This window comes from Venturia canescens, chromosome 3 (genome assembly GCF_019457755.1).
Source record: "Venturia canescens isolate UGA chromosome 3, ASM1945775v1, whole genome shotgun sequence".
Lineage (NCBI taxonomy): Eukaryota > Metazoa > Arthropoda > Insecta > Hymenoptera > Ichneumonidae > Venturia > Venturia canescens.
The window spans coordinates 6,721,739-6,747,693 of NC_057423.1; the positions used below are offsets into that span (position 1 = coordinate 6,721,739).

At 39.4% G+C, this 25,955-nt stretch overlaps 2 protein-coding genes across 19 annotated transcripts in view; one reads left to right on the plus strand and one right to left on the minus strand.

The window, feature by feature from the left end:
• LOC122408234 (TOX high mobility group box family member 3-like) overlaps nucleotides 1-3,108 on the plus strand; it is a 187,099-nt gene extending 183,991 nt beyond the window's left edge. For all 3 annotated transcript variants that reach the window (XM_043414899.1, XM_043414900.1, XM_043414901.1), the window contains one exon: nucleotides 122-3,108. In XM_043414899.1, the coding sequence (XP_043270834.1) occupies nucleotides 122-188 (67 nt within the window). In that variant the 3' untranslated portion in view covers nucleotides 189-3,108. The remainder of the gene's footprint in view (nucleotides 1-121) is intronic.
• A 357-nt stretch (nucleotides 3,109-3,465) lies between these two features.
• HDAC4 (histone deacetylase 4) overlaps nucleotides 3,466-25,955 on the minus strand; it is a 91,431-nt gene continuing 68,941 nt past the window's right edge. For 8 of the 16 annotated variants that reach the window (XM_043414892.1, XM_043414891.1, XM_043414890.1 and 5 more), the window contains 15 exons: nucleotides 23,748-23,947; nucleotides 20,471-20,575; nucleotides 14,688-14,813; nucleotides 14,452-14,537; nucleotides 13,277-13,386; nucleotides 12,235-12,375; nucleotides 10,831-10,928; nucleotides 10,534-10,674; nucleotides 10,134-10,407; nucleotides 9,437-9,877; nucleotides 8,757-9,026; nucleotides 8,141-8,487; nucleotides 7,510-8,064; nucleotides 7,152-7,291; nucleotides 3,466-6,990 (listed from right to left, as the gene is read on the minus strand). In XM_043414892.1, coding sequence (XP_043270827.1) covers nucleotides 6,924-6,990; nucleotides 7,152-7,291; nucleotides 7,510-8,064; nucleotides 8,141-8,487; nucleotides 8,757-9,026; nucleotides 9,437-9,877; nucleotides 10,134-10,407; nucleotides 10,534-10,674; nucleotides 10,831-10,928; nucleotides 12,235-12,375; nucleotides 13,277-13,386; nucleotides 14,452-14,537; nucleotides 14,688-14,813; nucleotides 20,471-20,575; nucleotides 23,748-23,947 — 3,101 coding nt within the window. In that variant the 3' untranslated portion in view covers nucleotides 3,466-6,923. Of the gene's footprint in view, nucleotides 6,991-7,151; nucleotides 7,292-7,509; nucleotides 8,065-8,140; nucleotides 8,488-8,756; nucleotides 9,027-9,436; nucleotides 9,878-10,133; nucleotides 10,408-10,533; nucleotides 10,675-10,830; nucleotides 10,929-12,234; nucleotides 12,376-13,276; nucleotides 13,387-14,451; nucleotides 14,538-14,687; nucleotides 14,814-20,470; nucleotides 20,576-23,747; nucleotides 25,580-25,955 lie in introns of those variants that run through there. The other 8 variants (XM_043414893.1, XM_043414883.1, XM_043414886.1 and 5 more) reach the window with 8 other exon arrangements.

Genomic DNA, 25,955 nt, shown 5'->3' on the forward strand with positions numbered 1-25,955 from the left:
ATTATAAATCTTGTTCATATCCTAATGACTGCGAATTCAATAATCTCAATCGTCATAAGTATCATTGATATATTTGAATCTTTGTTGATAATTTCTAACGGTTTATTTTCTTCTATTGCAGAGACGTATTCAACAGTTGGGTATCGTCGAATCAGAATTCCCAACAGAATTTTTCCACGGTCAAGTAAGACAAGATATGAAAGAGCTAGAAGCGCGACGAACTACAAAAAATTTTTCGACTACTCAAAGGCCTCGCAGCTTTTAAACGGAATGGGTGGGAAAGATGGGGCCTGTTGTTGACCCGTTAAGTAAGATAAACAAAAACTTTACACAATACATGTACATAGGTTAGTGAAAAAAAGCAAAGAAAACACACAGACACATGATACGATGAAAAAAAAAGTATAACAGAAAGTGAAAAAGTTCCAATATCCGCGGTTGGGGGACAATCACTTTTATGAGAAACAAACAACATAAGCCTGATAATTGAAACTAAAAAAACACTTAACTGAACGGGGCTGGCTTGGAAAGCACGAAATTTGAACAATTTTGCCATAGTTTTGAGCAATTTTGAACAGCAGCCTTTGTGACTGTCGTGAAACCCAAAAAGAATTGTTGCGCATTAACGGCACAGAAAAATTTTGGTTTCGCTGAAGGAAATTACAGAAAATGTCAATATCGCCAAGCGGATTTGTAATCGCGGTGGGAGAAACATTTTCTTTCATTTATTTATCCCGAAATCTCGTCGTTTCTCTTTCTCACTTTTGTTCCACTATGAATATCATTGTTCAGATTTATTTTTCATTACATCATCGAATACGATGACGAATATCATGAAAGATTGGTGGATCATATAAGCGTCAACGATGAAACAACAGCGTCATTTATTTCTTTTCTTTATACGATGAAAACCTCCAAGAGAGACTAATAGGAAATGCTTCCCGCGATTGAGAATTCGTAAACAGACATAAATAGTAACAACTTCACGTCCGCTCAGATTTGAAACATCGATTTCCATATAAAGGAAAGGTATGAAACTTAAAGAGAAAAAATGAAAAAACTCCAGAGTTCGCGTCCATAGAACTTTGTGAAATTGTCGAGAGGAGAAGATGAATTGTAACGAACGTCACACTAGATTTAAAGGTAGACGAAGAATCGTTATCATGGGAATTGATGAGCAATGGCGGTTGTTTTATCGATTGTCAAAAAGAACAATGTCTGATGCCGTGAAAGATAAAAAAAAGTATAAAAACAAAAATGGCGATTGTGCGAGAAATAGTGAGGAAGAAGATCATCACATAACTTATTTTTGTATTTGTATCACCAACGTCAGAAGAATCGGTTGATGTCGATCCAGATTGAAAGATACAAATCGGTCAGTCGTTGTCACGAATGAAATAGAGAACTGAGTGAAAAAAACACTCACGTGATTCGAGTTCATTTTTTATCACGGTTGAATTTACGATTCACCATTTACAAACCAAAATAGCTCTACAAAAAAGATTTGAAGAACGTCGTAAATCTCGTGGAACTACGCAGTTTTAACAATTGTGTATTCTTATCCCAGACATCGTGTAAAAAAAAAGAACAACCGTATATTTCGATCTCTTGATAGAGACGGAGAGAAAGAGAAAAAAAAGCGAGAAAACAAAGATAATAAGTGGACGACCCACTGATGATGGTATCAGCTACGAAAGCGTTAAATAAAGAAAACTTATTAATTCATGAGCCAACGAGAGAATTTCTTAGTTCTTACGACATTTTTTTTCTCGTTTTTTCTTTTTTGTCAAATAAATTTATCAAATTGAAATGTATCTACGATACGCAAAATTTGTTGTTTTTACATTTAGATTTTAACTTAGTGATTCGGATATGGGCTCTGAAAACAAAGGATTGCAGTAAGCGTTTCTGATACCCAAAACGACGTGTTTAGGACAGTTTGTCTCGGTTATTAATTCCAAGGGCTTCTACAAAAGCGAGTGGCCCCCGAGAAAATGCATAAATTCTATAAAATCAGATTTTCTTTATTTTTGAATATTCAAATCCATATTTTTCATTTTTACGCCTTAATATCGATATCAATTTTGTTTTATCGCGCGAGACATACTGTGTTATTACGACTATTTGAAACAAACATATGTTCGCGTTTGCATGAACTATCTCGGAAGAAATTCGATGATTCAATTATAAGCTAGACAAAGATCGATTATACGTGAAGAAAAGAAAATGAAGTAAAAGAAAAAATAAAGATACAACTGAATTCAATTGCACTAGGCATCAATGAATTTTTTCCACTATTTCTTGTTCCAATGATTTTTACTCCATTATTATTATTGTTGGTACAAGAAAATTGTTCAAATATTTCATGCGAACGCGCAGCCAGTTTTCATTTCCTTATTATTATTATGATGATTATTATTAATAATATTATTATTGCTATTACTATTATCATTATTTTTCTAATGTTATTCTTCGATTTTAATATTCTTATGTAAATACATAAATATATTCTATAGACCGATAGATTATATAATGTATACATCATCAATATTGTATTATATTGATAACGATTTGTGGTATATTACAAGAAATATATATATATAAATATATATACATACATATATTAATGTGTGTCTCTATATATATTTATATATAGGATTAAAAAAATACACATATTATTATTGATTATTGCGTAACGATAAGATATTGGTTATCAACGTTTGCCAGAAAAGCCCCATTACATACTATGGAGCAAGGCGCATTACATGAGTTATCACAAGAAAAACAATACACAAATACACAAAACTAAGCTCTTTTTCCCCTCTCTTCTCTTATTGTTCACTCCTCCCTTCCCCCCCCCCCCTCTCCTTTCCTTGAAAAAAAGACGATACGGCGAAAACACAATTTTACAACAATAATCATAATTGCATAAAAACCTGTAATAAAAAAGAAAAAACATGATAGAAGAACTAGAAATTATTGAGCATATATAGTAGTAATAGCACTACGCATCAAATGCTAATATATGATGGTGATTTGCAATGAATTTATGTTCATTATTATTGTTTTATGTACAAAGACTTAATTAAACGTTTTCAGTCCCAGCAATTACGAGGGTCTTGTTTGCGTTCATTATTTCCCGTCCGAAAACCGATTTTCCTAAAAGAAAAAAGTTTTCATTTGAATAATTACTATGCAGTTATTGTGTAATGGTTATATCAAGACGAACGTGAATTTTCATGAAAATGAAATAAAAATCTATTGTCAAAAAACTTTTATGGCAGCTTCTACTTCGTTTCTATATCAACAGTTACTAATGATTCGTAATATCATCTCATTTTACAAGCTCCATATGGCTGCCATGCCTCTAATCTCGAGTGATTTCTATTGACAACTAAAATCAGTCGTATTATTTCTCTGCGTCAAAAATCAACACCTAAAGGTAATAAAACAACAAAGCCAACGTATTTTTAACACAATTACTATACTTTTATTTTTAATCTTAATTTTAGGAGGTACATTTATATACATAAAAAAATCGTATTACCAATACAATAACTATGTATACGTAACATAGCCGTTTTATATATATCATATGTATATATATACTTCGTGCTCATCGTCTTAAAGATATACAATTTTTTTTTTTCAATTAACTTATACATTTTTCAATATGCAATGTAGCATTACGCAATTATTGTAACCGCCATGGGGTTACACCACGTTATATCGGAATGTTTGTAAGTTTTTACGTCGTTTCGAGCTGAGCTCAAACCCAAATTTATATATATATATATATATATATCTTATTCATATAAACGTCCGGTGAAAGACATCAAGTGTGGTCATGTAGCTTGTCAAAGCAAGTAAGTCGATAATGGACAACGAACCGTAGGCCTTTTTCTCGGTAATAAGGATGAAAGCGATTTTATGCCTAAAGAATTTTTTTTTTTCACGGTTTACAATGATTCAACGCAATTTTTTTATGCGCACAATATTTTTCGTATTTCTCTTTTTTCCCATTTTCTTGCAATTTCTCTCTACAATCCTAAAATCATCAACGACACATTGATTTATCAACGAAAATCGGACGTAGACGGATTTTATGTGTATATTTTTTTTTCGCTCTTTTTTTGTTTTCTTACGAATCATAAATAGTTAAATAGAATATGCATGTTTAATATTATTATAACACTGCGACACAACAGCTTGCATCAGTAAGATAATAATAAGTATCTCCAGCTTATTTTCAAGTCATCGAAACACTATATCGCACAACCGATGCTCTTCGAAACGACGTAGGGCAACAATTTGAATCGACAATCGAATGTTCTTGTTGCGGTTAATTCGTAATTCACATTCGAATTCTATCGAATCGAATCCCAATTCGTTGACTGGGATATAAATCTTCATAGATATTTCCACATTAACAGAACTATTTGTTTTTTTTTCTTTACATATTTTACATTTGCGTTTGTTTGTTGCTTTCTCTTTTACGATAACGGCGATTTTGAACACGATTTTCACGTACATAAAACACTGTGATTCATACCAATTTTTTTACTTTGTTGTTAATTCGTATTATTTTTCTTATCTTCGAACAGTCGTAGAGCAACATACAACAGACATTTGAGATTCCCGGGATGAAATATCTGCATCCACGATATACGTATAACAACACAATGTTTTTTTTCGACTTTTTTCTCAGTACAATATTCATATATACGTGTGTTCGTTTGCTGTTCTTGTAATTGAAAATCTGTATATATACACATATGAGGTATTCCATACGAAAACTGCGGACTTTTTTCCTGACCCTCGCCAATTCGGTTCATTTTTTTAATTCGGTTACCCTGAGTCTCAAAGATATTCTATTTTTTATACCTGAACAGCGCTTATTGAAAAAAAAAAATTGTGAAGAAAGTTTGAATACCAGAATATTTAATTATTAAAGGGTTTTCAGATTTTTGAGAAGCAGCGGTTTTTTGGATTTTTTCTTATAAGGAATATTCAGAAAAATCTAAAAAAATGAGGCTGTCTTTTAGACTCAAAGTAACCATATAAAAAAAAAAAAATTATCCAAATTGGCAAAAGTCAGGGAAAAAATCCGCTGGTTTCGCGTAGAATACGTCATGTGTAATATTTGTTTCTTCATTTCTATTTTAATCGTAAATTTCATATAACATTTTGTTTTTTTTTCTTCATTAAAATGCATGACACAAAAATAAATGCTTGTATCTTCTTTCTCTCCTTCTTTTCACTTCTTTTACTGTTTTTCTCAACGTTACATTATCTATCTCGAGAAGTTATCTCGTACACTCTTAATTAAACTGTATTTAAACTTTTTACAAAGTATCACAAAAAACGCACCAGCCTTTGTTCGCAGCAGAGAAAAAACCTTGTAAGAGAATAAGAAGAATCAAAGAAGAGAACACACGGTTCCTCGTGTATGTGTAACATTGTAAGATTCTGTGCGATAAATAGAGCTTGAAAATTTTGCGATCACCGTGAAAAACAATAAAAGAAAGCGGAAAAATCAAATGGACAGTGCCAGACTCATTTGGCAGCTGAACTTATTCCACTGATTTTTCTAGCCTCCGGTCCACTTGCAACGAAATAAATAAATCTCTCGAGTATGTATACTCCTTTTTAGATCTGGCCTAGCTCGCTCATTATTTTTAATAAACATCGTGATCACGGATGTTCAACACCAAAAATTACACCTTCAACAATCCCGCTAGTTGAGGGACGAAATATAGCACAGTTAGAATGTTTAAAACGCGATTTTACGACGATTTGGGAGCAAACAAAGCGCTAGTGGCCTGCACAACGCGCCCAACGAGATTTCTCTGCGTTTCCTTGCAGAGTAACAAAATATATATATATGTATATATATATATATATATATATCTATAACTGTCTTTTATCATACTCGTTCACATTTTCCGATCATTAAACATAAATCGTACAGTACATACTGCTTCCATATTAGTTTTTTTTTTCAATTCTCTCGTAAATTAAAACTAAAAAAAAGTTTGTCCATTGCAACTCACCGTTGCAAAAAAATAAAAAGTAAACATCTTTCAATTTGCTTATTTTTTCATTGCAAAACTAAAATTCATCTTCGTTCAATATGAAGAAACTTCATGGATTTTCGAATCAACTAAATTTTTCACAAAAATAAGAGTTCAATCGATCTACGTTCTCATTAGATTTAAAAAAAAAAAATGTATCGATTCGTTCATCAGAAGTGCTAATCTTCTTAATATATCCATCATTCGTTGTGCTTTTTTTATTTTTAATACACATATTATATCAGATACCTGTATAACGTAGCTCATTGATACGCGGTCGAGCGCTTTTTTCTTCTTTTCACTTCTATCAAATACGTATTGAGGTCAAACGACATTATTGTGGGCTCAAAAAAATGAGGATCAAGAAATACACAAATTCTCAATTGAAGAGATTTACAATCGTCCCACGATCGATCGACCAACGTGTGTTGCATATTCACAATTACGAGGAGACGTCATGTCCCTGTTTTTTTTCTGTCATTACGACGTAAACAGCGAAAGCTTTTCGCACGAGCAAGAAAAATAAATTTCCGTTGACAAAAAACTTGCATGTCGTTGATTCCACAAATTTCGAGCAATGTTCCGGTTAATCCAAAGATTCGGAGATCAACTCTCGCATTTGTTTGGTTTTATGGATTTTAGAAATCTTTGGAACCGCATTCCCGAGGACAAATCAAAAAGGATTATCTGAATCATTATTTGACCTTTTCCCTCGACGAAACCAGTGCACATGTGCTGAAGTGCTGCAACGACGAGATTCCACGTCGAAAAACTCAAGCTTCCTCGACTCTTTCTGAGACGAAAGAAAAACAAAACGATCGTCACACGAATCGTCAGAAAGCATGGCCTTCACTTGGCTTCGTCCTGTTCCATTGGCTCCTCGGAAACTTCGCGGGAATGTTCTGGAGTAGTTCTGCTAATTATAAAGAAACATCTAACGTAAATATCCACGAAAATGCTCTATTCAGAAGAATATTCACTGTGAAACGTTGATATAAAAAAAAAATGCGTATCAACAACCGAAATTTAAAACGCTAAAATATTATGATTTCTTATTTTAATGGTAAATTTACTCACGAAAGATTGGTTGGTTGTTGCATAGAGAGCGAAGCCATAGCAGAGACTGTCTCGGTCTCGTCGTGCTCCTTTTGACTCGCCTTCAAAGCACTCATGCCTACTGTATGGGCGGCCAATTTGACACATGGCCAATGCGACATCTAAATGACAAGAAAAAAAATTTTCATTCAAATTTCGAAGCTTCGTTGTTGTCAATTTCTCAAAAATGTTAGATTTGCAGCGTTTCTCTACGGAAACGGACTACTTTTTTGAACCGAAAAACGAACTTTTTCAGAACGTTTGGAGAAGTAGGAAAAATGTGTAAAAAATTCAAACTTTCATTGAATAATAGTAAGTTACTCTTTATATTCCAGCTTACCTGAATCGCAATAGTTTTTTGAAGCGTATCGATGGCATTTTGACAAGGTACTCTAGTGAGTTCCTCTTCCCTCAGTGGGCTCGGTTCGTCGCCGAGAAGAGCTCTGACGCATTCCTGAGCCGAATCACAAATGGCCGCAAGATCATAACCACCCTCGAGTGCTAAAACTACTTTGCCGTTAGCGAGTTCAAGCAGCTGTTGTGTCATGTGTCCAAAACATGCGGGGCTAACTTTGTAACCACCCAGCGGAGCTGGATGTCCGATAGCCGCGTCAAAACCGGCGGAAACGAGAACAACATCCGGATCAAATTCTTTCGCTATCGGCATTACAATTGTTCTAAAAGCTGCGAGATACTCGGCATCTCCCATCGGGGGATTCAATCCACCGGTCCACGAGACATTGACGTTATAACCGAGGGCCTCGCCTGCTCCACATTCAGTCGATCCACCCGTTCCCGGGAAAAAATTACCATCGTCGTGCCTGTGTATCGACAGGTAGAGAACCCTCGGATCGTCGTAAAACATTTGTTGCGTGCCATTTCCATGATGAACGTCCTGCAACATTATAATTTAATGAAATAATTCCTGTATGGAAGAAAAGCATTATGAAAATATGAATTTTTCTTCTTACCCAGTCGACTATTAATATTTTTCTGGTATCTAATTTCTGTTGAAGAAGCTTGGCCGCTATCGCAACGGAATTGAAGAAACAGAAGCCCATTGCTTGATTGGTTTCTGCATGATGTCCCGGAGGTCGGACGACAGCAAAACCATTTTTGATGTCACCCATTGCAGCTTTGAACGCGAGATCAACGACGCAGCCGACGGCCATCCGTGCTGCTGGCGCAGTGTGTAGCTCGTTCCACGTTGTATCAGAATCAACGCCCACACCACCGCAGGGCAGTCTGACGAAACTCTTGATCGGCAATTGCGAGAGCTTGCACATATCTAATTTTTGACGATTCAAAGGATTCGTGCCTAAAAAAGATTCATGATCATGGTCAATAAAAATTTCCACCGTCATTGCCTTCCTGAATGTAAATTACTAGAACGTCTTTGCTTTTTTATACATTTCTGCAAATTATTATGTCCCGAACAAAAAACTTGCACTTTTTTGTACTAACTTTTAACGTTTTTGATGAAAAAAAAATCGTCTCCAAACCTTTCGGGAGACAACTACTCGATTCTCAAAGTTTATTGATAATCAAATGAGAAATAATATTTGAAGTATTTTTCGTTATTCTTACCGAACAAGAGCGCATGAGCTTCACTGTGACAGCTCTGTATCTCTTCGAGTGTAGCCTTACGCGATCTAACGCGATCGCATCGTTGCAACAATCCGGTCTCCGAGAGTCTCGCCCAAACGCTTTGCAGTCTGCCACCGTGTTCAGGATGACCCCTGACAGTTTCGCCACACACGCAAGCGTGCTTCAACATCAGAGGGTCGTAAGCCAGACCCGTGGTCGGACGATGCGGCGAACCACGGGCAAAAACGTCCCCGCCGGTGGCCTGAGGTCCTTATTTACACAAGCACAATTATTCGTCAATGGATCTCCAAGGATTGATATTCGTTGTTTGGATCGGTTAAAATAAAACAATGGACTCCGTTCCGTATCTAGATTTTTTTGAATCCTTTTGTCAGCGTATTACTGGACTCGATTCTGAATCGATCAATCTCTTTAGTTTTGAACAATGAGCAAGCTCCTTAACTTTGCTTTTCAAAAGCAAACACGACCAATTCTTCGTGATTCGAAATCATTCTCATTTATATCAAGGTGTGTTAAATGAATAGAGGAATTTTTTTATTACTCCGAGGATTTAATCATCGTCATGAAGTTCTCTTTTTTCGGAATAAAATAATATATTTCATGCATCACAATACAACAAATTACGGAGAGAAATGAGAGTAAGCATCATCGGGGCATACCTAAATGGACGAGGGGGCTGGAGAGGGCGCGAGATAGAGGTCGAGCGGATTGGGCAGACCTGCTGCCAACGTAAGAGTTGGATTCGTTGACTTGTAAGGTGTGTCGCATCATCAAATCCCTTTGTTGCTGAAGGAATTGTTCGCGATCCCTTTGCTGTTTGGAGATTTCGCTTTCCTCGGGTACCTCCTTTTTTCCGGTGAGATCAATGACTTCGGATTCCTCGCTTTCGGCGGCTTCGTCGAGCTGGTTGGGTTGACTGCCACGGGAAACAACGCGCGTCAGTACAGTTTGTCGTAGCTGTTGTTTGAGGCAATTGTGCGCCTGTTGTTGATCGTGGAGCTGTTTTTCTGCGAGGTATTCCTCGTAGTGTGTCGGTGGGGCTATCATGCCGCCTTGAAGCATCGGATGACCGAGAGGCAATGGCGCGGATTGTGTTCTACCTGATAAATTTATCGGCAAGAGAAGAAAAGGAATCGGAGATTTTAGTAAACGGGCCGATCGTTGTTTTGTGAGAACGCGCGTGAATCGCCGCAAGGAAGAGACAACGACGAACATTAAAGCTCACCCCGAAATCGGTTGCTTTGTTAATTTCGATATTTATTCATCCAATGTTTAATTCAATTATTCCCAAATCATCTTCCGAGTGCGTGGACACGTGCCGAACAAAATGAGGGATAAAAGAATGAGTGAACATACTACCTAAAGGCCGGTGACCAGCCTTATGCAGTCTTGCGTGTGCTACTTGAGTATCGGTTATCGGTGAACCGTAAATTGTACTGTGCCTGCTTCCCTGTTGTTCCAAATTTTGCATTTGTTTGTGTATGTATGCTGGCTCACCCTCGATTACGGTCAACGATGGATAAAATGGTAAGGTCCCTGGCAACATTTGTCCCGTTAGCGGCATACCCAATCGAGCGGTGAACGCCGCCCGGACTTCGGCCTCCGAGACTGGAGCGAGTTTCGTGCCACTCTGTCGATCAAATTAAAATCACATTGAATAATTCATTAAATTGAAAAGAGTCAAAGGGAAAAACGATCAAGCCCTTCCGGCTGGAAAAGCTTGCGAAAAAACTGGCGTTGCGTGGTGAATGTTTACCGTGGACGAACTCGATGGCACGTGAGGGATGCCTAGCGAAATATTGGGCATGGACGGTGAGCTGAAGAGTGAAAGATCCGAAAGGCTGCCTTGCTGACTGCTGCTCGTCAATGGACCACCGTAAGGCGTATTTTCGCTCTCCTAAAACACGAATAATACACGCATTTGAATATATATACACACGCACACACACACACACATACACACACGCACACACACACATTGCGGAAAAAAAGTGAATAAGAAAATCGAATTTCAATTATTTAGCTATGGGATGAGCCGGAACTACAAGCTCACCTCTTGGATCGGTGTGTTGCTTCCGGCTGTTGGACTTGCTTGTGAATTGTTAACCGTGGGCGGCGAGTTAGGACCGGATTCGGGATTACTGCCAGGATCTACGAAAACATTTACGAAAATAAAACATTAAAAGAAATGGAGAGTTAGAGAAAAAGAAATTTATTGAAATAAATATCACTGTATTTAAAGATTAAACAATTATTTATTGTAGATGCAAATATATTTGTTTGTAATTGACGTCAAACACCCGAGAGCCGATTGATCGGTAAGAAAAAAAGAACAAATATAGAAAACTCATAAAAAAATTGTCATGAGATCGAATTAGGGGGAACAAAGTTTTAACGCGCTGTACAAGTTTCCAAATTTTCGGCGCGCGCGCGCGCGCGCGTGTGTGTGTGTGTGTGGGTGTGTGGGTGTGTGTGTGTTTTTTTACAAATAAATATTTTGTGAATGTAAACTTATGAGAAAGCTGTATGTTTGTTAATAATCTCGTCATGCGGTTATAGGACACTGGCAAAAAATCAATTCAGCAATCAATTCATTAAAAATAAATAATAAAAATTTAAAAAAAAAAAAAAAAACTCACGCGCAAGAGTAATTCGTAAGGGTCGATAATCAAAGTTACAAAAACTTTCTGAAGCTTTGATTTATGCAATATTTTTGTTCCTCGACAATGACAAATTTGATTTATTTCGAAAATATTTCTCAAAAGTAACCACCGCACAATGTGGAAGAAATATTTTTCAATAAATTATAAGAATTTCGTTTTCGTTGGCTAATCCAATAGCGTTTTACAAGGAACTTTCAAAACTCTCAATCGATTCTCTTGAATTTCGCATATTTTTGGGGATGGAAATTCGGGTAAGGAAAAGATCCAAAAAATAGTTTAAAAGTATTCTATGAATATATTATTGCATAAATCTAATGATAACCTGAACATGTCTAATGATTTTCAGATTTTTTTCCGAACTGCTGAGTCTCGCATATTTCATGTAATAGAATAATTAGCATCAGACAGTTATTCGTTATTGAGGGGTCCTCTGCAGAAACATTGCGTTTCCAAAATACACTTATTTCAATGAAATTTGGCATTCAATGGTGCGGAGAAGTTTGAAGATACATTTGTTCTCACACATAACAATTCTTTCCATGAATCCTTCAAGTAATTACAACTAAAAATTATCCCTAGCCACAGATACGCATTTTCTCTGAATATTTTTTTTTTTGCAAGAATTTGTCGACGGTCCGACGAAAAATAGCATTTGAAATATTAATTTGGAGAATAACTGTCTCAACAGATGGAATTTGTTGTCTATTTCTCTAACGATAGTTCTAGAGCACGAAATGCTTATTTAACTCTGTAAAATATGACAATAGATAAGGGATAATTAGTATAGGACGTACTTGCTAAGAGTGACTTCCGCTTGAGGTGCGACAGCAGTCGATCCTTCCGGCGTGCCGTAAGGGGTGAGTTTCTCGAAGCTGCCAAGTTCCTCTCCATGACACGCTGCTTTAGCCGGACCTTGAGCAGGTTCGGCTCCGAGGCTGGCCAATTTTTCAGCCGGTGTTAGTCATCATACCAAATAAACGTGTACGCAACACAGTCGCTAAACTACGACTGTTCAAACACAATTCTCACACGCGCGCGCACACACACACACACGCACAGCCATGAATTTTCAAAAAAAAGTGCATCTGAATTTGCATACATTCAGGTGATTTCGAACGTTGAATTTCTTTACGTCAAATAATATCGAATAGTTTGAGGAGTTCTCAAAAAAATTGCAGCTATTGTATATCGATGAGAAAAAGAGAAAATGAAAATTTGAGTTCTCGTAAGATCAACGTGAAAAATCCGAAATGCATGTAAAATTAGGTGTGCACAAATTATTCAATGGTGGATAAGCAAATCAGAGATCAATCGAAGTCCGTCGTGCCTCGATCGTTTGAAAATAACAGGGAGAGATATTATAAGTATTATTTTTCGAAAACATCGATCGATTGAGGATAAGAAAAATAGTGTTTCGCAAGAGCATGGACGTCGATGGATCACGAGATATCGTTAAAGGGAAATCATACGCATTCGCTTTGCACCCTCAATAACTCGAGGCAAAAATATCAAACTCTTCGTTTCATTAGTTTACTTATTATTCTTCTTCTCATGTTTCGGGTAAAAACAATCCGTCAAATATCGCAGATTGCGTGGACTCGCCCAGTCTCTGAACTCGTCTGATAAATATATAAATAGTCTTATCTCAAAATTCAAGTTTCTTTTTTCTTCGATAACGAGCAAAACATATTCGAACGAGTATCAACGACGAGCGAGTCGCATGCTTTAGTAGGCGTCATTTTCTACTACCAACACAATTCTATTTGGACGATAAATACAGCGCAATTGGTCTCTCGAAAACGAGCTTATCGGTCAATTTTTCATCTCTATATTCACCTGTTTTTCTCAGCGGAAAATCATCGCCGAATTTTTCCTGCAGCATCTGTGGCATTCGATAAGGATGAGCGGCATTTCCGGTGCTTCCTGATTCCGATTGCGGCTGGAGCCTGTGACAACGAGAAATAAATATCATTGATAAACATCGAATGCCAATGAAAATTCAATTCTACTCTAGAAATATTGTCAACGATTGTATAACACAATAAAATTATAATTGTTTATAAGCGAAACGAGATTTTCTTCTTAATTTTCACAGCCCAATTATTTTTGACGAGTATTTTCATGGATTTGTGAGTCCGCGTTTACGAATGACCCTCGAATTATAAAATAAAGTGAGCACGTTTAAAATTTCATGTAAACGTTTTGAAGCACGCATTCGTAAATCCGAAAAGAGGTTAAGAGACTGAATTTTGTACGGTTTTGTAGAATAAATTTCGTTCATTGTCGTAAAAAAGTGAGAGAGAAAGAGAGAGAGAGAGGAATGAGAGAATGCAGTTAAATATTCTTCTCGAGCACACCAGACGTTTCGGTGCTAAATGGATAACTGGGACAGTTCGTGCTATTATCGTTGCACCAACGCCACATCGTCGTCGTGCACGAGGACGACGAATACCATCGGTTATTTTCTACCGGTTTTATAAACTCAGTTATCCAACAGTACCGCGCGCGAGAAAGGATTGTTGCTATTACGAAAAATTTCGCAACTCCACAATCTCATTCCATTTCATTTCATTTTTTGTTCGTTAAAAATTCATGGACCATAAAAAATCATTTCAAATATATTTAAGTCTGAATAAATTTTTCGCAGCGAGCAGGAAGCTTCGTATAATATGCGGAGAATGTGAAATTATCAAATTCAACGAAATAAAGAGCGAAAAAATTGTCCTGGTCGCCACGATAATTGAATCGATTCACGTTATTTAATTGACAACGCGATTTCCCCACGACCGGTTGTCGATAATCTATTTTCGATTTATCCTCTTCTCCCAATCATCATTACTATTTATTTAAAGACTATTCTCGCGATTATTACTCCCGCGAGTATTCGAATACAATAGTTCATTAAAAATCGAGCAACAAACGAACACTGTTCGTTGACGTGGATTGCAAAATATGTGAGCCTCGTTCATTCCCGTCAATGGAGTATAATTGGGATACTTTTATCAGCTTACCAACTTCTGTAACCGGGAGCTCCAGGAGCAATGCCATTCGCCGCAACCGCAGCTTCTCTCTGCTGCATCTTTTGTACGAGGAAACTCTGTCGAATGTTTGAAAAAAAAAAACAAAAAATCATTAAAATGAGCTGGAGGCATTCCAGAGGCGGGGGGGGGGGGGGCAAACAGAACAATAAAATGTAAATAAATGCTCGAATGATGGAGCTTTTCAAGTATAAAAAGGCCACCCGTACCCGAACACGTTGTTTGACTTCGGTGGATGCATTTGCGCTGTGATCCTGTTTGTCCTTTTTCCTGAGTGTCTCGAGCCTTTCGTTTTCCTTGATTTGTTCCTCGAGTTGTTTCTGTTGTTCCCAAACCTGCAAAGGAAATATTTTCGCATTGCGAGTAACGTGAGAATATTGATAAGAGCTATAAATATATTGTAGGAAATATAAATAGATTAGTTTTTAAAATGAGAAACATTTTACGATCTTATTTTTTTCGTGACCGTTGCCACGGCGGTACGCCGTTAAAGAGTGAAATGTAAATATTTGTCCATCTCTTAGGGGCTGATAAGCTGCTCCAAATTTCAAATAGAATTGAGGAACCGGCCTTATTTCCCCAAGCGCAAAGAGTACGGAATGATAGTTTTAAAATTGTCGTTAAACTATAGTTAAGATGATAATATAAATGTCTCTTCCGATTAGGCCCTCTTGATAGGAGTCCATATCTAGCCTCGTAAATTCAGCTCCCGCGAGACTAAAATCCTTATCTCGTTCGAGTGAATGAAGCTAACGAAAAAAGAACCGCGTCCTATCACCGGACTATGAATATCCTCGGAGGAAATATTTCCTCATAACATCGGTAATTAGAGTTTAAAAGAGAATACGCTAATTTTCAAGTATCGATATACAACGTCGTACTTCGAATTTACTGATGAGTCTAGTGATTCAGTCGTTTAAGAAAAAATAAATGAACACAATTTCTGATACGCAAAGTCGATTCTATTGAATGCGGAGGCCTCAAAAAAAAATCCTCGATTCAGTTTTCCAAGTGAAAATCCTTCACAATCGGAAAACCGAAGATTTAACAATTGCTGGAAATCAAAGCGCAAAACGAATGTGTTTTGAGCGACGAAATATTATCTGCTCTCGGTCATTGCACAGTTAACGTATTATTGTCCGATCGGTGCGCGCCACACGTATGTGAATGAGACACGAAGGAACGGGAGGAAAGGAGAAGAAATCCGACAAGCGCAGCTGCTGAATGCTTCGGTGTGCAATGTCTGACCATTGCGTACTTTTCCACTGGCCGGAGAGGTCGATCGTACGTTTCGAATAACGGACATTCGAACGTTCGAGAATCCATCGCTCGATGCAGTTCGCATAAAAAACAATCAAGACATTTTTAAGGAGGAGAAAAATCGCAGCTCGAAATCCTGACCAATTATTGCTGGAATTTTTACTCGTTTTTTGTAAATCAAACATCGAGGTCCCAACATTGATTATCAATGGACGAAATTTCGCCGAATTTTTATCACTATTTTTGTCGTTTTCGTCACACGCAACTCAATACTATGATTGCAGCCTTGCACCCTTCGGCACGATGGAGATGCGAAAAATTGGTAGTACTTTCTAATGGCTCAAATAAAACGAAACTGAATTTTATAGGGAGCACGATTCTGGCTCGGTAACGAGCTCACACGTCGTGCTCTGTCGCATCATCGGCATTGCAAATAAGCTTCGCGGCCAATTTCACCGTGTGTAGCTGCTGAGATTTCTACACTCGATTGCGATTCTCGCATACCGAGAGGCGGCTCGCCTATGGACGATTTCAATAAAAAGAGAGAAAGACTGAGCGAGTGAGAGCTACGAGTCTCTAAATGGTTGCTCTGTGCATGGGGAACGTTAGAAAATAATAACGCGTGTGCATCTCTTTTGATTCGGAATAATCGTGTGAGGAATGTGAAACTATCGTCACGGAACGTTCTCTTCTCGTGCACAGTTTCCCTCGTCAGTTCAACTTCGTAAATTGATGTTTAACGATCCGAAAAACTAGTCACGATTGCACAATAAAAATGATGAACGAATAATGTTCGAGTGGAAAGGCTGTTAATTTGTCTCGGAGCTCGAAGTACCGAATCCGTAAATAGAAACTTTGAAGTTTAAAAAACTGGAACTTTAGCCAAAAGGACAACAGAAATTCACGAAGGAATCTTCCATTTTCCAATCGATTCATCGGGGAAAAACGTGCTCGGAACATTCGAGATGGAAAGTCGTTTGAAAAAAAATATTCTTTCGCTCTTATTTCAAGCCTGTTTTTTTGCTCGAATGGTGCAGCTGTATCCACACAGAACGTCCCTGAAGAATTGGAGCAGTTTTTACTTATTCGAGCCTGTTTTTCGTGAAAAAATTGTGTCATAAAGTGGGGTGATTGTACAAAAACATATTTTTTAAATTCGGGTGTGCAACAACAAGCACGAAAATATGGAGGATTTTTTTTTTCCTTATTTTTCGAAATGAGCGAACGCTGAAAAATCAATTTGGAGGAATAACGAGTACGGGAACGCTTATTCCATCGGCGCAAATGTACCATCTGTTTCCACGTAGAAACCTGTGTTCATAGAGCACAGAATGCGACTCCGTTGGTGCGGAGAACACGCGAATCGATAACCTTCGAGCCACGAAGCGACGTACGCTATTTATAGAAACCCGGCGACTCCGGGCTATCGAGAATCTAACGAGGAGCGGCAATAAAATTTCGGACAACCCGGAAAGAAAGCGGCTTTGACACAGGCTCGCACAGGCGAGTGAGTTTTGTCACGTTTGCTTTGTGATTCAACGCGAGAGATTTTTTTCTATGCGTGAGTGAGTGGCCCGATCGACGTGTCCAGGTGCGATTACACAAATTCCAGTCCCTAGAAGGGCGTTTCGTACTGCGAAGCGCAACGGGAACGATTCGAGGAACGAGCTTCAACCTCCGTTCCTCAAGTGCCACTTTCCGATCGATTTATCTCGAGAATGTACGAGAGAGCAATCGACCGAGGATCACGCCCTCGCAGCCAAGTTCTTCGGGCTCAAAGCCCCCGAGGAATTTTTCTTTCCGCGATTTTCAACGGCGTTGCTTAGAGAGCGATGGAAAAAAAGCGCGCAACCATTTATTTTTACCTCGAGAGCTCGAATCAATGTTTACGAACGTTTTTATTAGCGCGCAGGTTATTTTACGAGTTGGAAATGCGAGAGAGAAAGAAAAAAAAAAGTGACTTTGCAGTTTCGCGCTACAACTCATACGATTCGCATACGTATTAGAGTTAAAAATACATTAATAGTGTTTTCCACGTGACTCCGGTGGCCTTTCGATCGCGGGGCACAACCTGTTTGCTCGCCTTCGTCATCGCTAATACCGCGCGTCCCATTACCGCGAGATGCCGTCTTTTGACACACGCGCTATTTCCATGCCTTTTGCATCCACGCGCTGCCCCGCCTCGCTCGTTCGCGAATCGCGAGCACCAAAATTCTCTCTCTTCTCTGCCCCTATTTATCCTTCGAATGATTATTTTTAACCAAATCGGACCCACAAAATTCTGTGCATATTCGAACTGACGAATATTCCTATAAATTACGCCGTATTCAGGCTCGAGGTAAAAATTGACAAACGTTGTTAGTAGGGGGAACAGTCACATTTTTTCTTATCGAGGTCACGATCGTTTATCAAAAAAAATTCAGGCTTTTTCTAAGAAGCCAAATTGCCGATCGATTGTTACAAGATTAAATATGCACAATATTTCATGTCTTATCTCTCACGATTCAACACAAATAGACGAGAGTTGAAGGATCGAACGAACATGTGATTGTACAATTGGGTCGTGGATATTATCTGTATTTCGTTTTTTTTTGTTTTCTGTTTTTTTTTTGTTTTTTTTTTGTTTTTTTCATTTTTCATGGAAACAAGATCGACACGAATAACGTCGAAGGGAGCCTAAAAAACTTATCATTTGGAGTGTGGCGAAGGAGCGGTGCGGGAGAGGACAAGCTCGAGGTATTGAAGAATTGATAAAGAGGAAAATTAAGGGAGGGCTGAGCGACAAGACGAGGTCGTTCATTAATAACGAAACGTTCGGTTAATTATCGATTATTCAAGCCCTTAATTAAGCGAGTCGTCGTCTGTGAGCTGCTTCAGACAACGCCGTTTTATTAACCCGAAATTTCGGTGCGGGATAAACATCGACGCGAAGTTTGCCCTCGTTCGAGCACCACGAGAATTTGCATGCGCGGCTCGCGGCTCTGAGAAAGGCTGAAGCTCGCGCACCCTCGCGTCTATCCCGGGGCTAAATAATTTCGATGCTTTTATAGATAGAAGGAAACGCGTTGATCCGAAACGACGAGGAGGCCACGACTTCCGGTCCGGAATTAAAGCTCTTCCATATTCATGCAGCACTCGCGTTTGATTCGTGCGTCATTTACTTTCCGAGACTCCCCGATACGCGACGATTAACAACAGGAATTTTCATAAGTTTTCGACAATGGCGTTGAGCCGATTCGATCACTTGGAGGAGACACGAAGAATCCTTATGCGAATCAAAATAGAAAAGAAAATTTTCGAAGGATTTCCGCCACGGGCCGGGATGAACGACCGAATGGAGATTCATCGAGCTGATAACAAAGTGTAAAACAGAATATTACACCTTTTTTTGAAAACCGTTTTTAAACAATCCTGAGATCGTAATAAACCAGTAGATTTTTTATTTCAATTTCATAAGACCGATAAGTCGCTTAAAAACTATTTTTTATTTATAATTTTCAAATTTCCCGCGGAAACGCTAGCCGCCATGTTGTTTCGGGCTGCGACGTCACTCCGTTAGTAAACAATACGATTGCGAAAGACCGAGTAACAAGATTTGTGAAAATAATGAGTTATGACGGTATATCATTGGTGTCTTGTGCCTGAATGCAATAATGCAAGTGTAAAAATGCCACGAAAATAGTGGATTCGTCGCCACCATCGACGTATTTATCGTTGGTAGATTTGTACTTTCTGCTTGCACAAAGCCGTCTTCCCTCATGCGATTTTAATAAAATGAATGATCAAATTTCACAAACGTGCCCAATAACATGTAAAATTTCAAAATAATACAGAGCGCACGATAAGAGTCTAGATTGTTTACTATCGGAGTGACGTCACGCGTTGGAATCCAATATGGCGGATGGCGTTTTAGACATTTGAAAAACAGATGAAAAAAGACGATATTTAAAATTGAATTATAAAATTCACATTGCATTTTAACGAATAAATATTGACGTTTCTCGTTTACTTTTTACGAAATCTATCATAAAAATGCATTTTTATATATATTTTCTTACATGGTGTAAGATAGCCAATTACGATTGTCAACAGATTCTCGTTTCTCTTCACGATTCTATTCACATAGCGCGGAGGATAAATGAAAAAATTAGGGCAAAGCTCCGACGCATAGGCGAGAACGTACGTTGCTGATACAATAAAGATTAGACGGTGCTGCAAATCGCTTCAATTATTGGGCTCAATTAGCCCGAATTGAATTTTAGGGGGAGAGTGGGAAAAAAACGGAAAGGAAAGCAAAGCTTTCAGACACTTTTTTCCGGGCGAAAATTCTCGACGCTCAAATTCTCCTGCTTCAAGCTTCACGTCCATTCCTAATGACGCCGAAATTCGCAACGTTGCAACGTCCAACGAAACGATGTAAAAAAAGGCCTCCAACAATTCCAGTAATTCTCCAATTTCGTTGCCCGCTGAATTTTGCAATTGATAGTTTTTCAAGCTGCATCGATACACTTCGTGAAATAAAAAAATTGGTGAATTCCAAATGTTTTATTCCCTTCGTTCCGTTGGGCTCCAACGTTGCAAATTTCAACGTCGTCCATTCCCATGGGGCCAGGATCGTTTTTCTTCGTAGACGCAAAATCCATTCGTCAATGGCAACGGAGATCTATTAAACTAGGACCATTCTCACAGGTCAGACACCCAATAAATTACGCGGAGATGAGTTTAAACTGACCTTCAGTTGATGCATCTGCTGCTCGTGCATCTCGGCGAGCTGCCTCTCCCGGGCGTGAAACTGTTGCCTCAGTATCTGTTGTTGAAGCTGATGATGCTGCTGTAGCTGGAACAAAACCCAGATACCTCAAGGGTAATGTTCTACCTTTTTGGGAACGTTGGAAAATACTTTTCATGGCTCGAGATTAGTATTGTGTTTCATTCGACCCCGGGCACGAATTTATTTTATTTTTCTCACTTCCGGGATGAAGAGTTATTACTTGCTCCTTCTATTTATGGATTTTCGAAAATCTTTATTGCCCAACGATTCCGAGACTTCTTACTTCCTGGATCATTATCATGCTCGACTTTACAACGGTTTTTTGTAATTACAAAATTCCTCGGATTAAAACGTAATCTGATATAAAATGACTCAAACTCATTATCGACTTTAACCGCACTTCCGCCCGTTATCTTTTCCGTTTTCCAACGAATTCAACTCATTTTCAATGAACCATTGAGCGAGCCGTTTCAGCAATATTCCGACAAAACCGTCGTGTTACTTTTCATTCATTTTTATTGCTCGATCACTAACCGGCATTAAACATTATTTTGATCATAACTATTGACGAATTCAATCGCTCCTCGTAGTCTCGCAGCAAAACGTGATCGCGTTTATTATCAGACGTGTTAAATCATTGAATCTTTCGACTCGAGTCCCTAATCCCGTTGATGGCTAACCGAAGGCGAAGTGAGAAGCAGCCACGGGGAAATTGGCCTTGTTGCCGAATGTTACATCCGAGAGATTTTTACCTCGCGTCCGTGTCGCATCTCTTAATCGTTCTTATTTCAAGGCATGCGCGATCGTTTCGTTTCCTTTTATTTTATGATTTTTTCGTTTTTTCGTTTTTTTTTTTATTCTTCGCGAACGTCACGATGAGTCTGGAGTTGCGAGAATTCTGAGACACCAGTCTGGAGGAAGTCAGTGGGCAGTTGTACGTACGAGGAGCTTCGTACACCGCACAAAAGTAGAGTGCGCGAGGTCTGTCAGTAAGTGGCTTTGGCAATTGGGTACGTCCGCACCGGAATTGCAATACAATATGCGTTGGTATATAGGAGCGATTATACGAGCTTTCCCACGTCGATTGACCGAGCGAAATGATTTTTCTTTGAATTGAGGACGCGAGAAAGGACGGGGCAACGAGACGAAGTGACGATTTTCGGTCTCTCGAATCAACAAAGTCAACATTTAAACGCGGTCGTTGCTGAGATTAAAACGGAGTGGAAATCGCGTCACGAAAGGGCGGATTTTTCTGTTGACCTTGAAGCTTGCAAAGGGATTAAAAAAGTGGAAAATTTCGTCGACTCGATGGAGCGTTGAGGAAAATGTTTATCCGTGAATTCACAGGCGAGGGGATAAAGGGAAGGGAATAAAAACGAGCGAATTTCGTTAACGTCAATGCGAGATGACGGTTAGAACTCCGTAGGTGTAATAAAATACCCAGGCGAGCAACAGGGACGTGCCACCCACGCGCTTCACCCTCCTCCTCTCGTCAAACACTTCGGAACGTGAATTAGTGCGAGTCGCGCCCTTTTATACCTCAGGAATTGTCGCGCGCATGAATTTCAAGCGCGTCAACCATTTTAGCTCGTACCGGTTCAAGCGACTGGAAGATTCTGACCGAATTCAGGCGATACCGGCTCGAGAACGTTGACCCTCTTCCGGAATAATTCAATTCAACTGCGAAATGTAATCGCTCTAAACTGAGCGATGTACAGCGCGAACTTTGACTCATAGCGGAAACGGCCATGATTTTTCTCTTCCAAACGCACACTCCGGTCGTTTGTCCGGCTCGAATAGGGGGAGGAAGGAGGATGAAAAGCAGGCAAATCTTCCGATCCGAAAGCAAATCCTGAGAATTTAGATTTCCTATGAAATATTGAGTTCCGTACAATTATCATCGTTGACTCCAAATTTTTAATATTTCATTTCATTACTCGTTTTATTTTCGATTTTACATATCACTTTTCTTTTTATTTGATTGAATCCTTCGACCCGAAACTCGAAGATTTAATCTTCGTATTAAAACTCCGAGAGATATTTATACAAAAATAGAAATTCATTGATCGTATAAGAAAAAAGTCAAAATGAAATTCCAACAGTCGTTAATCCGAGTCTGAGAATTACCGTGGAAATTCTGCTTCCATTTCGGGGTGAAAAGGCCAAAAATGATCGTTTTAAGGGCTTCGATTGAACTGAGGAATTGTCGAAATGCTCTTCGAGCCCCTCCCGGCTAAGCGAAGGTAGAGTGAAAAAAAAAATTGAAAAATGCTGTCGAATGTGCGAAGCTTTCGTTTCGAATGACGGTGGATTAAAATAGCCGACCCACTTTCAATTGTTCCGTTCTTATCAGCGTTTTCCCTCTTTCTCGGGATCGTATTTGCTTTGCAATCTCGTATGCGATATGCGAGTAGAATGAAGCGCTTGTACATAGGGCAGGTGAATGCATTCGTTATCGGCGTTTGATATTCAATTTCTACTTGGTTCATAAAAATCTTTCTGATCCGAAGCACAAAAGTTGTGCGTTCATAGTTTTCGATCTGCGTTCAAATAATTACGAAACGTTTCCACGCGTCCGTCGAACGCGTCGATCGTCAACGAGTTCATCGAAATGAGAACTTTACGTTTTGGGATTAAAAATGGAGATAAACGCACCGAAAGGGGCGTCTCGAGGGGCTTCTGCGTCGCGAGTTTAACAGCTCGAGATACCGAGATCTAATTTTGTCTTTGAATTTATCTCGGACCCTCAAATATACGGAGGCAATACGAAAACTGATAAAATTGTTTCGTGTTTTGATAAACGAAAAAGAACTTCTGCCAGAAGCGCGGTTACGCGTTATTGCTTCTTCGTTTATGAGAAACGACCATTTTTCTCCATCGTTTTCTTCAACTTTCCTTCCTTTTTGTTTCCAATGCTAATCTCGAAACTTCATTTGAAGGCCCCACTATGAATTTGCCCAAATGCAAACTCGAATTCCCCATTAGTTTACGATAAACCCGAATCAGGAGAAAACTTGAGAAAAAAAAAACGGAAAAAATGGGCGGAAAAGCACCAAATTTTAGAGCCCGGAAAACTCGTTTTATCTCAATTTTTCAGAGTCACGTGGCCAAGTGTTCACAGGAATTTCGATAAAGTAACACAAATGTCCGTTCTCATTGGACTAGTCCGAATCGGTGTTAGCGAGGCGATCGATCGAGGCAAGTTGAGGATAGGGAAATAGATGAATTTTAACATTACCTCGAGTATTTTCTGCTGAAAAGCTCCTCCGTGAAGCGCAGAATGATCGGTCGTTGCGGCATGATAAGCACCGGAAGTCAAAGTAGCGGTGGCACCTCCGCCGCCGCCTCCTCCGCCTCCGCCTCCCCCGCCGCCGCCGCCAGCAGGTCCGAGATCCCGTGGCCTTGACATTGGCGAGCCTGGCGTGTCCCGGGCCATGTCTACGCACATGAGACACATGTCGGGTAAATTCGAGGGTGAAATAAACAACGGGGCTTGCACGCGTTTAACGGAGCTCATGTTTCTCGAGCAGTAAGGACTGAAGGCACTTCCGTGATCCATTGAGACCTTCATTTTTCTTTTTTTTTCTTCTTTTTTCTTTTTTTTTATTCTTTTTTTTTAAATAATAATAATTTTTACGATTCGACGAGACGTTAGGCAGCGATTGGATTGTTTGGGTGCAGAATTGACGGAACGAATGAAATCCTTTTCGCTGGTGCTTCCTTATCGCGAGCTACTTTCAAACTTCACGTGTATTTTTGTCGTCGAAAGTCTCTCTCGATATTCGGTAGTTCCGACAAGCCTGCGGCATAATAACAAGTTCTCTGATTCTTTAATAGTTTTTCCGGGTGATTTTCACTGCTGGAAATGTCTTGTGTTGTCACGAGATAAAGTAGATAATAAGCGCAGGAGCAGCGGGGAATAACGATGGCGGGGAAACGCGACGGGGATTGAGAGCTATTCCCCGATAACCGCGATTGCAACACCAAAAATTGTGCGGTCGATGGATCGCGAGGCGCGCACTGCTCGCGAGAAGATTTTCGAGCTTGATTTCGAGAATATATTTGTCTATTTAGTGAGCGCGCGACCGTCTAGATCGCTGTGTATTCTGTCGTCACCGTCGGGGAATTTCGTTTCGTCGAATGAACTTTGACCCGACCCCCGAGCGGTCAACGAGAGCGGATCAACAAACAGCGTCAATCTTCAAAAATATCTCGGCTCCGCGAGCTCAAAACTTTGTTCACTTTCTCTTAGCTCTGAAGATTCTCGCGACCGATAGAAACAACTCTCTTCCAATTCTTTTTTCTTCTCCAATTTCCTTTTTTTTCGGTATTTTTCACACGAAGCACACTTCGTTATAGAGTCACAATTCCAAGGGATCACGGTGCGATCGACGGAGCGAGCTCTCGTCTCGGCACTCTTTCATCGAGAACCCAAAGCACCGAGAGATCACGATATTCGACCCCGCTTTTTCGTCATTCGCTCCATAACTACGCGAATTTGTAAGTCAGTAGTGAAATAAAATCGTCTCGCCAGAAGCTCGTTCACAAACTCCCGAGCTCCGTAGTTTCACCGTCGCAAAATCTTTTCCCCCGTTTATTTTGCGTGGTTAATTGATGACTAAGGGCTCAACGACCGTCCGAGACTGACGATGATCAACCGCGAGATTTCGCATTGTCCACAGTTTTCTTGGGGAAAAAAAAAAAAAAAAAAAAAAAAAAAAAACAACAACAACAACAAAAGTATGCGAAAATTCTCGAATTTTATAAAAATCGTAAATTTAATCAAGTCCGTACGAGAATCAATCCGCGATAATCAGCAGGCAACGAAATTCCGTTTCCAATTTATCGAGACTCTCAACTTTCGCCAAACAATTAATTAAAGTCTGGCACGCGCACTCGCAAGCTTAATACACGCGAGTATTTATTTTCATGTCGCGTAACAGCCGAGTCTCCTCGAACACGATGAGAGTTCGAATCGTCGGAACGCTATTACCATGCAAAATAAAACGTCCGTGGGAAGAGCGACAGCAGAAAGCGTTGTATCGCGTCCAGTGTCGCGCGGAAACTTCGCGGAGTAAAGCACGCTCGCGACACGAGAGTCGAATTGATACTGAAGAGCCGCATCGAAAGAACGTCCCGCCAGCTGATAATTCTTTGTAAATAATTCCTGGAAGTTTACTGGTTGGTAAAGCGCCTCGGTAGTGGGGCGCGACGTATGGAATTGTCCTGTGCTCTCGCAGCCGACGAATATGTGCGTGACGGCGTACATGTGTATTCATATATTACGAATGTATGGACGGGAGAGAGAAATATTAAATCATGGAGGAGTTACCAACAGCTTGTTCGACGGAGGGGACCAGTGGAGGGGATCGGTTACGTAGGCGAGTGACTGTCGCGTTTTTTCGACTTATTTTTATCGCTTATCGTTAGAAAATCGCGTTATTTT